The sequence below is a fragment of the Rhinocladiella mackenziei genome (genome assembly GCF_000835555.1).
Source record: "Rhinocladiella mackenziei CBS 650.93 unplaced genomic scaffold supercont1.6, whole genome shotgun sequence".
NCBI classification, from domain to species: domain Eukaryota; kingdom Fungi; phylum Ascomycota; class Eurotiomycetes; order Chaetothyriales; family Herpotrichiellaceae; genus Rhinocladiella; species Rhinocladiella mackenziei.
The window spans coordinates 523,049-537,494 of NW_013550599.1; the positions used below are offsets into that span (position 1 = coordinate 523,049).

At 50.0% G+C, this 14,446-nt stretch overlaps 5 protein-coding genes across 5 annotated transcripts; 2 read left to right on the forward strand and 3 right to left on the reverse strand.

Moving 5' to 3' along the window:
* Positions 1 to 963: 963 nt before the first annotated feature.
* Positions 964 to 2,430, forward strand: Z518_07994 (uncharacterized protein; the record flags this gene model as incomplete). Its single annotated transcript, XM_013413737.1, has 4 exons — positions 964 to 1,260; positions 1,319 to 1,557; positions 1,609 to 2,056; positions 2,113 to 2,430. The coding sequence occupies 4 exons, from the start codon at positions 964 to 966 to the stop codon at positions 2,428 to 2,430; spliced, it is 1,302 nt and encodes a 433-aa protein (XP_013269191.1).
* Positions 2,431 to 4,118: 1,688 nt separating this feature from the next.
* Positions 4,119 to 4,961, reverse strand: Z518_07995 (uncharacterized protein; the record flags this gene model as incomplete). Its single annotated transcript, XM_013413738.1, has 1 exon — positions 4,119 to 4,961. One exon carries the CDS (start codon positions 4,959 to 4,961, stop codon positions 4,119 to 4,121), a length of 843 nt encoding a protein of 280 aa, XP_013269192.1.
* A 650-nt stretch (positions 4,962 to 5,611) lies between these two features.
* Z518_07996 (uncharacterized protein) lies at positions 5,612 to 7,543 on the forward strand (the record flags this gene model as incomplete). The annotated part of the gene is made up of 2 exons (XM_013413739.1): positions 5,612 to 5,633; positions 5,691 to 7,543. 2 exons carry the CDS (start codon positions 5,612 to 5,614, stop codon positions 7,541 to 7,543), a joined length of 1,875 nt encoding a protein of 624 aa, XP_013269193.1.
* Positions 7,544 to 9,570: 2,027 nt separating this feature from the next.
* Positions 9,571 to 11,703, reverse strand: Z518_07997 (uncharacterized protein; the record flags this gene model as incomplete). Its single annotated transcript, XM_013413740.1, has 5 exons — positions 9,571 to 10,324; positions 10,401 to 10,813; positions 10,883 to 10,992; positions 11,065 to 11,365; positions 11,446 to 11,703. The coding sequence occupies 5 exons, from the start codon at positions 11,701 to 11,703 to the stop codon at positions 9,571 to 9,573; spliced, it is 1,836 nt and encodes a 611-aa protein (XP_013269194.1).
* Positions 11,704 to 12,573: 870 nt separating this feature from the next.
* Positions 12,574 to 14,275, reverse strand: Z518_07998 (uncharacterized protein; the record flags this gene model as incomplete). The annotated part of the gene is made up of 5 exons (XM_013413741.1): positions 12,574 to 12,888; positions 12,936 to 13,439; positions 13,487 to 13,841; positions 13,902 to 13,984; positions 14,036 to 14,275. 5 exons carry the CDS (start codon positions 14,273 to 14,275, stop codon positions 12,574 to 12,576), a joined length of 1,497 nt encoding a protein of 498 aa, XP_013269195.1.
* Positions 14,276 to 14,446: the final 171 nt, after the last annotated feature.

A 14,446-nucleotide genomic window follows, 5' to 3' on the forward strand; every position in this document is an offset into this window, starting at 1 on the left:
CGGTTTCATTCTCAACTGGAGTGATTGAATAATTCTGGTTGACGATTCTCCGCGGTCAGACATTTGTATTTGTAGTCTAGTTAGTCCAGCAACATCATCTCCATATCCAACCACTGGGCGTGTGAAATCGATGATCCATTGCGGTGAGATGACTGGCAGTACAGTAGCACGAGGAACTTCACCGTTGTTATACATCGGGAACTCTTATGTCTCTTGGGAATAGTTCCCCATCCAATGACCCCGCTACGTGGCTTTCCAGTAACGGGGCCACACAATCCTGGATTCCCGTGAACGGGAAAGCCGGAGAAGCAACAAAGAGGCCCGTACAGGTGATTAAATTCAACGGCTCGGGGCGAAGACTTCAATGGCTGTCCACGAAGCCCACCAGTCTCTTTCTTCGGTCAACAAATCGCATTGGGTGACAACACGAGCTACTCTCCCTCGGCGATTAATCATGATCACTCCAAGACGATTACGAGATGTCCATGCAGCAAAACATATTGGTCACTGAGCGATCATTTTATTAACCAATTCCAGTGCCTCATACGAGCATGGCTACCGCCAGCGTGTCTCTGCAGACGCTAAACTCCCCCGCCATTTTCCTCCCTTGACCCTCCATCCTCGATCGTCCACTCCCCTACTTATCATTTGGCTCCTGCGTTGGCGGGACTCCCGCAGTCCGGAGGGCTCGTGTTTTCTTTGCCGGATCGACCAGTCGAGCCATGACCTCAGCTGAATCTCTCTTCGTTCACCGAATCACTCTTCCCCTGCTCTTCCATCGTCGACGGACTTTTTTTACGTGCAGCCTAACAACCTACGACGAAGGGACAATCTCAAAGAAGGGGCGCCTCAGGCGCCGAAGCAGACAAATGTCTCTGGTAGGGCGCTGCTTCTCTCTTCTCCGACATTGTTACCAGCGTTCCAATCAATCTTGACCAACTCACAAAACAATGTCGAGAGGCCATGTCCGAATACCACTCACAATTCAGTTCTGGTCAGCTGCGAGCTCTCGACATTGTTGCCAGGGTTTCATCATGCCTCTCACTAACAGGCTCCTCGTTTACCATTGTGAGCTTTATCAGCTATCCACCACTCCGGAAACCAGTCAATCGTCTGGCTTTCTCTATCGCCGTGGCCAACATCTTTGCTTGCCTTGCGTACAGCTGGGGGAGGTACCCTGTTAGAGCCGGAAGAAATACTGCTTTTTGTCAAACACAAGGCTTCTTCATTACCTGGTTTGTGATGACCGATCCACTCCTAGTATGATCTCATTTTTCCACCCTCCCCAAATTACCGTGTCGTCTGATCCGATAAAAAGGTCACGGTCATGGCCTTCAACGTTCTCCTCACAGTACGGACGAAGAGAAATGCCCAAGAGCTCAAAAAACAAGATCTCTCAGGGATCTGTTTTGCATTCACGGCACCATTTATTCCCGCCTTGGTATTCTTGATTTGGAGACCTGATGGTCGTACTGTCTATGGTGATGCAACTATGTGGTGCTGGATCGCTAAAGAATCTGATATACTTCGACTGGTAGAATTCTACGTGCCAATATGGTGAGTTCAAGAAATGAAAATGCACCTGGATTTCCATGTCTGACCTGTCAGGATCATGATCCTCATTTCAATCTTCCTGTTCGCTCTCAGCGGGAAGCAAATTCTCCTAGTTCGGAAAAAGGTTAAGACCGCTAAGTCTGAAATGGTTGAGCATAGGGAACCTCGTCAGGATCCTTCTCCACGAGACCGCCGCCTCTCCGGTGTTGCGAGAGCCTTCATGTCGCCGACCCTTAATCGGGGACCAGGGCCTTCACCGATGACCTCCAATACTCCACTGAACCCTTTCCTCAAAGGACTTGAACCTCTAGCCCCCATACGTTCCCGCGAAGTGCCCGAGCCTCAAGGGCCGTCACTGTTAGGGACGCCTTCCTCTCCACCTATCGGCCGATCAGGCTCAGATCGTGGCCTATCACGGAGATCATCTTCCAGGTTTGACAGAATTCATTGGAAATACGCCAAGTTTGCCTTTCTATGCACCATTGTTCTTTTCATTACCTGGGTACATTCTCATGATATCTTATCACTCATTAATCGACAACTGCTGACCGTCGATAGGTGCCCATAAGCGTCAACAGGATCTACAATAACTTCATTTCTCCCAATCGTCAAATCTATGGACTGTACCTTGCATCCGCATTATGCATACCACTCCATGGCTTTGGAAATTTCGTCATCTACACCACGACTAGTTGGACCGAATGTCAAGAATTCCTCACTTGTTCTACGAACAGGGGATCGAGGCGACTATCCAGTATTCAGCTACCAAAGGATCACCGATACCGGGATATATTTCGTCATTGGAAGGATAGAAGTGTTGATTTTGGACATAGATACTTCCAAAGTCTGCACCTCAATAAGAACGACCACTGTTAGCAATTTTCATTTCTTTTATAAATGGGTTTCGGACAGGCATTGGGCGGGACAGATGCATCGATTACGCAGATTTAACTATGAATACCCCCCAAATGCTCTCACACATGTTTTCGATGCAATTCTTCTCTGTGCAAAATGTGCGACATTATGCAGGTGAATCGATTCATCTCAAAGGCTAATAATTTCTGGGGAATCTGAGACATTTCCATTGCTGAAATTGCTCTCCCTTGAGGCGACGTGCTTTCAAATTGTAATGCTTTTTTGGCATGGCGGCCCAGGACAGCGCATGAAACTGTAAACCTTTCGCTGGATCGAGGATTGCCTGGACATTTCTCGCTCAGCATCGAGTTGTTCGGCTCGTTCGGTGAGCACCCGGTCAGTGACTGATGACGAGCCTCTTGTCTCCTTTTCTCTTTGATAAAGATCCGACCGGCTATTGCACAGCTCCCAATCGACCCTCAGCTTCTTACCTGCATGAAACAGCTCGCCCCATGCCACAAACTGTTTTTCAGCGATCGACCAGTCGCGCTGGGAGCACTCTGCCAACTGAGACTACAACATTAGTGTCGTCTGATTTACACATTTGTTCTGAGATCTCTTCCTGCGCAAAAGCTTCTCCAGTTTAGGTTGTGGAAAGCGCTGCCAATATGATGCCAGTGCCAACGCCAGATCCTGCTTTGTGTCCTTGGAAATCGTCAAAGTGACCTTCCACTCGATCGAGTGACGGATGCAACTTGGCGGATCCTCATCATATGTCTTCTCTTGATCTCAATCGTCTAGTCGAACCAAAGCAAGCTTGTCCGGTAGTGAGAATGTGTCAGATGAGGCCGGCCCGTGAGAATGCGAAGCAGACGGTTTCGATTCTTGGATGTCTTGCCCTCGCTATCCATCAGGCGGGAGCCGTGATCCGGCAGGGCCTGTTCTCGATGGAAGAGTTACTGTGGAGTGTTTTCTCAGCGTCGGAAACAACTGCTTGCTCGTGATGCCAGCGTTTCCATATTCATTTGTCAATAATCTACGAATTGTGGCTTCACTGCGCAGATAAAGCTGGAGTCGATTCTCAGCACGTACCTTTTCTCAGACGCGATCAGAATCTTCAAGTGGATTAAGTGGTAGAAGATGACTAACATGTTTGCCCCTCGGTTGTTAGGTGCGCCACTAGGAAACTGCCGATAACCAACCACCCTCCATCATCCTCGAAAACGATTCTCTTCTCTCCGGTAATCCATCTCAGAGAACGAGTTAGGTATTGTCTGGCTGTTAGGAGGGTCTCTGTGGATGCCACATGAACACAGAGGAACTATGGAAACCATGATAGGCTGTGGGAGGTATGAAGGAATGGGTTGTTCTTCTATCTAAACAAGAGAGCAAGAGTGAATAAAATAAGAAGGGTGCAAGTTGCTACAATTCCAAGTCAATTGCTCCACGTGCCAAGCCAATTAATCACGTGATTGGCCAGCAAACCATTACAGTATGTAATCGGGTCCACTAGTGCCTTGTGTCGCCCAATAGTGATGACTCAATGGGCTAGCCTATATAACTAGATGCCCGGCTAGCAGGATCCCTAAGCACTTAAACAGAGCAAGTCAATCCTTCTCGACCCTCTCCAACATTATATTATCTATCGGCTGATACTCGCAAACTAAATACTGAAACCCATCTTGTGTCGTCAACATCTCTTTATCCTCCTATTGAGACGTAGAGGCGAGTCGAATGCGCTGTGGGCTCGCGATGAATCTAAATGTCAGCATTCCAATTATTCCCGTTCCCGTTAAAGCAAGAATCACAATGATGAAATATTCGTCCCATGATAGCGGCTTCGCGGGCACGGGTGGCGGCGGACCAAAGTCCCTCGTCTGTGATCCTGTTGCCTCAATCGCACCGGGTTCAACAGTAAGAGTGAAAGCCCCTTCCTCCAGTGCCAGCCTTGCTTGGTCGGCATCAAGACTGCAAGCGTCTTGCAGCCACTCCGCGATCCGTTCCCATTCCTCATCACTAGTACACTTGTCATGACACCCAAACAAAGTACCGTGCGTACAGAAGCAGTTGCTGGATTGTGTCAGGCAACCATATTCGAAGATGGCATCGTCGAGGCATCTACGAGCACAATTTGGTAGGCTTGAGAAATCAAGCTTCAATGCCGGTGAGTCTGGGCAAAGTTTCGCAAACCAGTCTTCTGTATCCCACCAGGACTCCCAGTTGCAAGACCAGGCACAGCTAAGTCCGGTCTGGAGGTTGCAGTAGCATTCTCGAGTGTATTGCTTCATCCCACACTGGTCGCCCCCGTTATCAGACGCTTCTGAATTATTGGCACAAGGCCCGTCTATCAGAGGGCAAATTCGTGGAGGAGGTCCATTGTACTGCCAGCAGGTGTTGTAATAGCACGATGGCATTGTGACAGGATCGACAAGTCCCGGAGCATTCGTTTGTCCTGGAAGGAGATTCCCACCATCTGCTTGGGCGGAGAAATTCATGTTGAAGAAAGAGAGGACGATGATCCACTTGATCAGGTTCTGGTATTGAGCGTCCATTTCGAGTCATGCGGCGGTTTGAGATTTGCTGAACATGCCACAGGGTTGAAAGCCGATTTTCTCTTGTTTTCGTTTCCTTCATATGTCTTTGGGAGTCGTCCGGAAATTGCGGCCGTTCAGCTCCAACTTTAGTCTCACCCGTAAGCCGAGCTGTTGCTTCAATGGTGTATAGGACGGATGGTCCATCACACGTGATACCCTCTGAGCCGCACGAGGTGGCATATTTGCACTCCTAGGCGATAATAAATGGCAAATTAGGATGGCTTCGGACTATATCAGGCCTCAAGTACGTAAAATTTAGCTGCCCATTTCCGCCTCACCGGTCTCGTAACGAGGCCAGCGCATCCTCCTCCGAGGCCGAAAATCGAAGACCCTGGTGGGATCGGTAGTAACAAGGTCTCAAATGAGGACGGGGAAGCTTGACGGACCGCCTTGGCGAGGTCGCGACTCGCCTCTGGTTTGAGAATACTCGGTACCAAATTCCCCAAAGATTCAAATCATGAAGGTTGTACCGGATGGCGCTGATCTGTGAGAATCTCCAGCAACAGCCCCTATTTATAATTCATGGCACTTTAGTATCTCGTCTCCGAAGCTCATTTCAATTGTCTCTTCTGTGACAACAAACCAAGCTTCCATTCTGCGGAGCGGAAATGTCGGATACGGCTCTTGACGGTAAGAGCCGCACCCGACTGCAGATACCTTGGAACCTTATCACTGACTAATCCATAGTGAGCAGCCGAAAGGCTGATGGTCGCTCCTCTGGACGTATCTTCTCCCCGGATATTTTGACTGCACTGGCTAGACTAGTTGCTGGCTCTTTCATCGCTGGATTTCTTCCTGCGGCCAATGCGACGTTCTCAATTGCACGATGCTGTACACTCGCCGTTCGGCAAGACTTCAAGAAATATTATACCGAGTCATACCCCTGGGAAGTGTGCAACTTCAATATCGACATCAACTATTCCGACAACGGGACCTTTCCATCTATTGTGCGCAGTATGGCATGGGCAAAAGAATATTGCCGGGGAGCGCAACTGAGCTCCTTGAATCAGTGGCTGTTGCCCTTGTCAACATATATCTCACCATATATCGGTATTCTGATGATGTCTCCCCTTGGCGATGTCCCCTACCATAACTATTTGAAATGCAAAGGTGACAAGATTCAAATGCTCACTGCCTTTGTCAATGATTTTCTCAACCCTTTGCTCAATGTCTTAAGGAAGTACGTGCAAGAATACATCAGCCTTTTGGGTGATCCTTCCAGTGCGACCTTTGGCGCTATGCACGAGGTGTGGTCTGATGCGAGAACCTTGAGCAAAATTGCGCCACCGCCTCTCGAAAAGTCGTTGGGTCTCCCTCGCAAGGCATTGTGGATCGCCGCTCTGGCCGGAAATATTCGGTTCTCACAAGAAACGGGCTGGCATCCAGAGGTCTTGCGTGCTGAAGGCCCGAACACTTCGGCTGATGATTTCTCTCCCAACACCGCTGGTGAGCTTGAGAATAGCAAGGAAAAGGCCCCGGACGTTATATCGACCGTCAAACCGGAAAAGCCATCGGAAGACTTGCAGCTCCTTGTGTCCGGCAGCAAGAACAATAAAGCCACCGACAGGCTCAACGGAGCCATCGAGATGATGATTGCTTCGCAAAAGCCTTTTGTGAGCGCGATCCTGATTCCTGTCGTCCTGATGCTTGCCGTCACTGCAGCAACATTCTATGATGCTTACAGCAAGACAGGTGACAAAGACACCGCACTCGCCCTGGCCTACTGTGTGTGGTACTCGTGGATTCTGATCCTGGGTGTCGCCGGCAACTGTTATGCCAGCGCCCTCAGCCCTAAAGTCGCCCAGAAAGCCTTTAAAGGCGTTCTTACCTTTGAAGAGGGGCCTGCGGAGACTGCACTTCGACATCGATATATCAACGGCCGTTGTTGGGAGAGCTGGGCGGCTGACCCTCGAAGCCCAACCGACTTGGGATCCATTTTGGAAAGGTTGAGCTCCGACTGGTTCTTCTGGCTCCGGTTCTGTTCCGGCCAGTTCCTCGGTCTCTGCTGTGTTACTTTCACGTCGGCTTGTGCTGTCGTCATTGCATGGACGACACCAACTGTGGGCCTGGGTTGCAGATCGTTTAACTTCATTTTATACGTGATCCTCTCCTTCGTCACGGGATACCTGCATGTCTTTTGTTCTTGGCTGTCAGTCCGCTCCAAAATACAGCCTTGTGGTTCAGCCAAGGGTCACATACGACTCCAAATATTCCGCTTTATATACTGGTCTCTTGTTTTTGTCAACTTCTTGGTCATAGTTCTGGGAACAATATTCCATCTGGTCGGCGTGTTTCGCACATGCTGGTGCGAGCGACTAACGTGGTCGGACTCGACATTGATCGAGCTCAACAGCAAGACACAGCAGGCGGTAGACAATGCTCGCAGGTACTGGGTTTCAACAGGATATGTAGATTTTGGGATTGTGTGGATGGCATGCATGATTGCTATCAGCTTTCGCATGTATATCGTGCAGAAGATTGATGAATGGGACAGCGACGGCGGTCACAGCAAGGACAAAAGGATGAACGGGAGCAGCTGATCACACGTAAACACCATGTGTATATGACTCGGTATCTGGGTAGATGACAGTCAAAGACGCATCCAAGTGAATCAACCTCGCAAAGATGTGATAAAACAAAATGGACCGGCCGACAGTGACACGGTCGATTTCATAATCGAAACCGTACAAGGGTAAAACTCTTTAGAAGAAAGATTTCTAGCTGCTTTCCTGGTCACATACCCCTGTGGGACCAAGTATCGTATGTCAAGTGTATGTAGTCGCAACAAACATAAAGTCTCGTCTTTCCCTTCGACGCTGAGGACGTCTGCTGCATCAGACGAAGCATGTCGTTCATTTATGGATTTTCGGCCCATACGGAACCTGTTGCTTTTTTGGTGTTGGGGGGATTCTAATTCATACACCCCTTCTGACTACTCTGTACACTCACACTAAGCGCTTTTGACTCTACATCATCAATGCTGTTCGTTGCCTGTACGGCGTATAGCGTATATATACCCTTGACACGTGACCCCACGCATCTGTGGTTGTAGCGGCGGGAAGAGAATAAACTAACTAAAACTATCTGCTGGGGGTGGCCGCTTTACTTATATATGTTTCCGTAAACGAATGTAGTTTAGCGTAAGCCAGAATCCTTGGTAGAAACCCACACATCCCCGAAAACACCCAAGCCCTACGGTTGTGAACCTGGGATTGCAAATGAATGTATCTTTGGACGAGTTTCTACCTCCCGAGACTCCCAACTTCGAGCGTATTAGATTCCCTACCTCCACGATCACCAGATGTGCCTCAAAGCGTGCATACCGTAGGCAAGAAGTTTGACAGCAGGACTAAGACTGAGACGTAGCTCGAAGAGCTACTTCAGGTTCGTGGTACGCCCACGAAGAAGTTCTACTCGGCTAACTTCCCCAACCCCACGCGCACCATGACAGCTGAAATTTAAAAAAAAAAGATTCGAGTCCCCTCCTATAGCCAGTGTATAACTGGGTTATAGATGGGGCGCCACAACCAGCGAAAGTTTTCAGTCGGACAAGTTCAACTTAAGGAGTGATCTCCTAAACGGTATCAACAGGTGGACATCAACAAGTCGCTGGCTGGAGCATTACGTTTACCCATCTAGGGCACCTAGACTCAATGGAGCTAGGCCGGACAACCCTCTTGCCCCCTATGATCTAACACTAGTGGGGTCCCTCAATTCTATCGGTTCGACTAAAACCGGAGTGCTCCCACTCAGTTTCGTCCTTGATAGGTCAACCACGATTTGGTGTTCAATTGTGTCAATTTTGAGGTAAATTCTGGCCGAGTAAAATATATACTTGAATTTTCCGGTTGAAATCACGTGGTTTTGACGCAGTGAGCGCGCGATGCCAAGTCTTGCCAAGACAAATTTTATTGGCCAATAACGTGAGACCCATGGCTTGGCATTGTCACGTGATGTCTGGGTATTTCCAGTGTATACTGTGCTTCTGTTGGAGAGTATATATACGGTCTCAGTATTGGCAATGAACAGCACCGCTCATCACTATTCTGTACATTCTACAACGTCATAGACGAGGCTATTGCTGTAGAGATGTTCCAGCAAGGTAGATTCAACGAGGTCAGGATGTCTTTCAATCATGTTGACGACGTGTTTTTTATTCAACGTACAAAAGGATATGAGGTGCCTCTTGAAGTTGGAATAGTAGATGGTACATTCTCGCAACCTTTAGGAAGAGCAATAGGCAAAAGAAGGGGGGAGAAAGAAAAATCAAAAATATTTTCTAAAAAAAAAATTGGCGCCCAGAAATTGGGGTTCTTTGGTTCACTCTTCGGTAGGGGTCAATAAGATACAGATTTTATTTCTTATTTGAAAGATTCCACTAATCAAAGTATACCACACGGCATCAAGCCCAGTGAGTCAAGTCAAGGTCAAATCAGACCTGACTTGGCCTAAACCCAGCCCGTAGCGTATACTTCTCGCATACCGGACCTGGCCTCCTTCTATCAGCCGAGTTGAGCTTATTATCGTTCACAATTTTTAACACGGCTTTAAACTACGGGAATGAGAATCATGCCGCCTGTTCACCCTGATGCTGATGCCCATGCCCATGACGGTGTTTCGCATGGAGATCCTCCACGGGAGCATCGACAAAGTAATTCATCGTCTTTCTCAGATCGCCCAGGAAACAGCACGCCACACAGGCGAGCGCGCCGAAGGGGGCGGCAATAATATACACGACGCGCACGGAGTCGGCGAAGGCGTGTCTCAGCGCTGCAACGCCCAGGTTGATAATCGTCGGCGTCACGCCGGGGATATTGGCGAGGCTGTCTGTGTCACCGGACGCGAGGGCGCCGACGAAAGCTTCGAGCGAAGAGGCGGGCAATCCGGCGCCGAGGGCCGCTTTGCCCACGTCGTTGGGCAGGTTGGTTTCGAGTTGTGTGTTGAAGGCGGCGGCGTAGATTGCGGTGAAGACTGTGGCGGCGACGGCGCGGGAAGAGGTTGTCACAGCGGTTGCGGTGGCGATGAGTGCGTGTGGTGTTGAGAGTTGGACACCCGTGATGATCAGGATTAAGGGGGATCCGAAGCCAAAGCCCGCTACGGCTGCAAAGGCGAGTGCGTTGAAGTCGTCGTCAGGCTGGATCGTGGCGAAGCCGATGATGCCGACCGTGAAGATCAGGTAGCCGAGGAACAGAGGTTCGCGAATCGTGCGGAATCGGGTGCTTGAGTAGCCCCAGATCACGGTTGCGATGCCGCCTGCTATCCAGAAAGGTTGGGCGCGAGCGGCGAGGAGGAACGGGTCTTGTTCGAAGAGCGAGGATGTCCTGAAATTCATCGTCAATTAGGTTTAGGTACTTGAAGGAATGAGGATCGAATAGGGGGAGGGGAGAGAGTACTTACATGACGGGATAAAAGATAATGTAGGAGAAGAGCATGATGCCTTCGATGAAGATGAGGCCGACGCAAATGGCGAAGGTGCGTCCTGCAGCCTTGCCTCCTCGGAAGAGGTCATGATGCAAAATACCCGTGCGGGTGCCTTTCCACTCGTAGATTCCAAAGGCAATGAGAATGATGATGCCGATTACGAGCGTCGTCAGCGTGCGTGAGTTGGTCCAGCTGTATAGTCCGCCTCCGAGGTTCAAGCCCGTGAGGAAGAGTGACAAGCCGGCGGTGAGGAGGCCAAATCCGGGGAGATCGAGGTGGCCTAGCTTTTGCCAGAAGGAGAGATGATCGAGACGAGTGTGTCGTTTGGGTGGTCTGTAGCCGATAAAGATTCCGAGAGCTGTTGCTCCCCAGAGACCCATTTGGATCCACTGCAAAGTTCGTCAATACGCACACACACACAGGGAGAGAGAGAGAGAGAGAAGGAATGAGGAACGCACGTAAAACTTCCGCCATCCATCAATCGGATCTGCTTGTGTCAAAGCACCGATGGACAATGGGCCTGAGATGGCACCCAAGGCTGCGGCGATATTCATGCCCGCCTGCGTCACTATTCAGATCATACCGGTTAGAGGCAAGTAAGGTAGAGAAAACCTCTTTAAGACACCAACTTAAGACTTACTCGGTCGCCATCTTCGGGGTAAGATCTCACTAGGTACGGAATATGCTAGAGGCACGGAAGCAAATCCCACCCCAATAAGTGTTTGAGCAACAATGAGTCTGTAGATGTCTCCAGAGCCAGGTGCAATGGCAGATCCAATTAGAGACACAAGCGATGAGCCAACAAGTAGAATTTTCCGTGCTTGGAAGGTGTCTGAGGCGGAGGAAATGACCGGTCCAAGGACTGCTTGCACAAGAGAGAGTGAATTGGGGACCCAAGTCTGAGTCTCTGGATTGTCGAGGGATTTTCCGATCCAGTCGAGCTATACCAGGAAGGAGGTTGTGTGAGCGTGTTGTTTAGGAATGAGATGAGTGTAGATGTTATTGGGTTTGGGGTACTTACAACAGCAGGCGGGGCCTGAAGAGCAAAAACCTGAACCAGATTTAAGATGAACATGGCAGCGATGGCAACCCAGGTTCGAGCATGGATTTCTGGTTCTTCGTCTGCGTCATCATAGACGAGATTCCCGTCTCGTGCATCGATCTTCTCGACGTGTTTTCCTTCAGGCATTACTCCCTTCTCGTCAATAGGGACATGCTGGGCCTCGTTGCGCAGGTCATCTTTCTCCACCGAAGAATCAGAGGGAGTGTTGGTAGTCATCTTTGTACGAATTCAACCCGACACCGAATGGTCGTCGTTTCGATCATCGAGAAAACTTGAAGCGAAGAGACAGGCCTTTGTAGGAGAGGAACCACTGAGGCCGACGTTACCGCGTCCCACCTCAAAACTTGTCGTGATAGGCTATACAAGACCAGGAAGATTTGTGGGCGGCCTACTTGGAAACCGGGGTAGCGTGGTGGGACGCTTGGGAAGTCTGGGGGTGTAACTTTCTTGCGGGACCTTTTGACCTTCAGCTTAGCCTTCGGAATTGGTGGTTCAGGTGGTCTAGTTGGTTTGTTCAGCTTTGTCTCGACCATCGGTCACTTTCTATCATCTTCATATCGGAACAATGTTGCACCGCTTCGGGTAGAGATAGGAGAGAGGAGAGACTGTCACAAGCTAGGTTCACTGACAGCCATACCGACACACCGGCAGAGATGGACGGTATTGGGGGTAATATTCTGGACAGCCACACTGCAACTTGTGCATTCCGGTCCGGTCGAGAACAGGAGGTAACCATTGGCTCTCACCCCATCAAACTTCCAACTTCGTCGATGAGAGTTTGCGGGGGAAAATCCACCGGAAAATCCACCAGGGCGGATGAGCCAGAATCCCAAGCGGCTTCTTATGATTAATGACCTTGGGGATTGCGGGGATATATCGGATGCGCTCCACGTCTGGCGTCAGGCTGGCTGAGTTCCACGTGGTGGACTTGGATATCCCCTGCATGTGGACCTGGAGATGAATATTTTGTGGGAGTAAGATACTGTGTATGTGCACGGTCTCATGGTCCGCGTGGAATCAATTGGATTCCATCGTGGAGGAATAATCATACATCTTTCAAAGATGGGGGCCTCCCAAGACTGTCATTCAGTAGGTCCCATAGTGACGATCCAGTCCGGGCCGTGCGTCCGACTCTCCCTCGCGGGTAGCTGTCGTTTCACCGCGGAGGATCTCTACCTCCTCACCGTCCTCTGAACTATCAGCGTCATCTCTTGTCAGATTCCAGCTTTCAAACAGGCACGCATCCTTTTCGAGACTTCCCACCGTCTCCCACGCCACTACAAGAACCATCAATCCAGCCCCCACCGACACAAGGTGGGTAGCATCAAGCTGCTCCTCCGACGTCAGCGGTAGAAGGACAAAGGTGATTGAAACCAGCAGGCGAGGAAAGAGTCGGACAGGCTATGCTTTGTCAGCCAGGGCCGTTGCATGACGACTGCCAGACATACCTTTGAGAACCTCAGAAACCCTTTGGGGTCATCGTCTTTGTACAGCAGAGCGATAAGGAAGAGGCAGAAAGTCCCCAAGCCAAGACCACCACCCCAAAGCCATCGCTGGCCTGAGTTCAATCTTTCTTCAGGTACTGTTGCGGCCGATATGTGTCCTCCAAGCATCAGTCCGGCAGACAGAGGCAAATGGATCAAAAGCCAACTGAATGAGCTCCAAACCGCTCGTCGAATAGGATGTACACTCTCCGTCGCACCATCGCAGTACACGTACATCGAATTAAAGCAGAATGCGATGATGAGAGTCTCCACGGCTCGCAACGTCTTCAATGTGAGTGCTCCGGCGGCCGGAGATCCCACCAGGATAGCGTATGTGAACTCGCCGAGCACGAGGATCGTGAAAGCAGTGTATCGGTCATTCTCGTGATCGATGTCGACCGCCGTCGAATAATCCAGCTTCAGCCATCTCGCGAGCCACGGGCCAAAAGTCAAGACATAGCAGAATTCCTGCACAAAGATCAGCCACCGTGCGAAATGAAGCAAGAGGAACCCACTTCGTACACAATACCAACGACAGCCACCGCGATCTTCGTACGCAGACTGATGGACTCAAAGAGAAGGGGGATCCAAATACACAATCCGACGAGAATGGCCAGGAAATATGCCCGATTCTGCGTTCGGTGGTGATGGCTCGCGATGCTGTACAGGGCATAGAGGCAGATCTGCGAGAATCGCAACACCATGTACGTGGCCACGGTAAGTCTTATTGCTCCAATATCCTCGGTGACAAGGTTAGCATTGTTGCCGTAGACCACCAGTAAGGCCATGACCCAGAGGACACCGACGCGCTGCAGCACGTCGTCGTTGTAGTAGTTGTTGGCGTTCTCTTTGGCATCGGCCCAGGCATGCCTGTCGGCAACGTCACATCAACACCAGTGTCCGGTGAGAAAGCATGTATTCAACGCATACCATGCCGGAGCAAAAATGAGTATGAACTTGACGAGATTTTGAGGCGTCGCATCCTCCGCAAGGCTGTCTGAGAAATTGGCAATCTGTTCCTCGTCAATACCCCGAACACGACCACGACGGAGCTGCCAACTTACGATAGCAACATCTACAATAAATTGCAACAAATTAATATCGACTTTCAGTTTCAACCCCTTCGAGACTGACAAAGAGACAGCAGATACAATAGGGACGTACATACATAGCAAATCCAAAAACAACTCGAAGCGGCCAGCGACGCGCTCTTTCTCCTGAAGCTTCTTGAGTTCGCCTCGGTAAAAATATTGAAGAGCCTGGGGCCGGCGAATGAGGTAGCGGCGTTCTTTTAGTTCGGTCATGACGACTAATATTCTGTGCTGTGTCGAACGAAATCTTGTAAGTTCAGTCGAATGGTATGGTACAAACTTTTAAAATCGAGGCCCTTAGATCGGGCAGCGAGATAAGTAATGCAGTTTAGATCCAGTAGACGAACACAGAGGTCATTGCTAACTTTTTGGGGGTTGGATGCG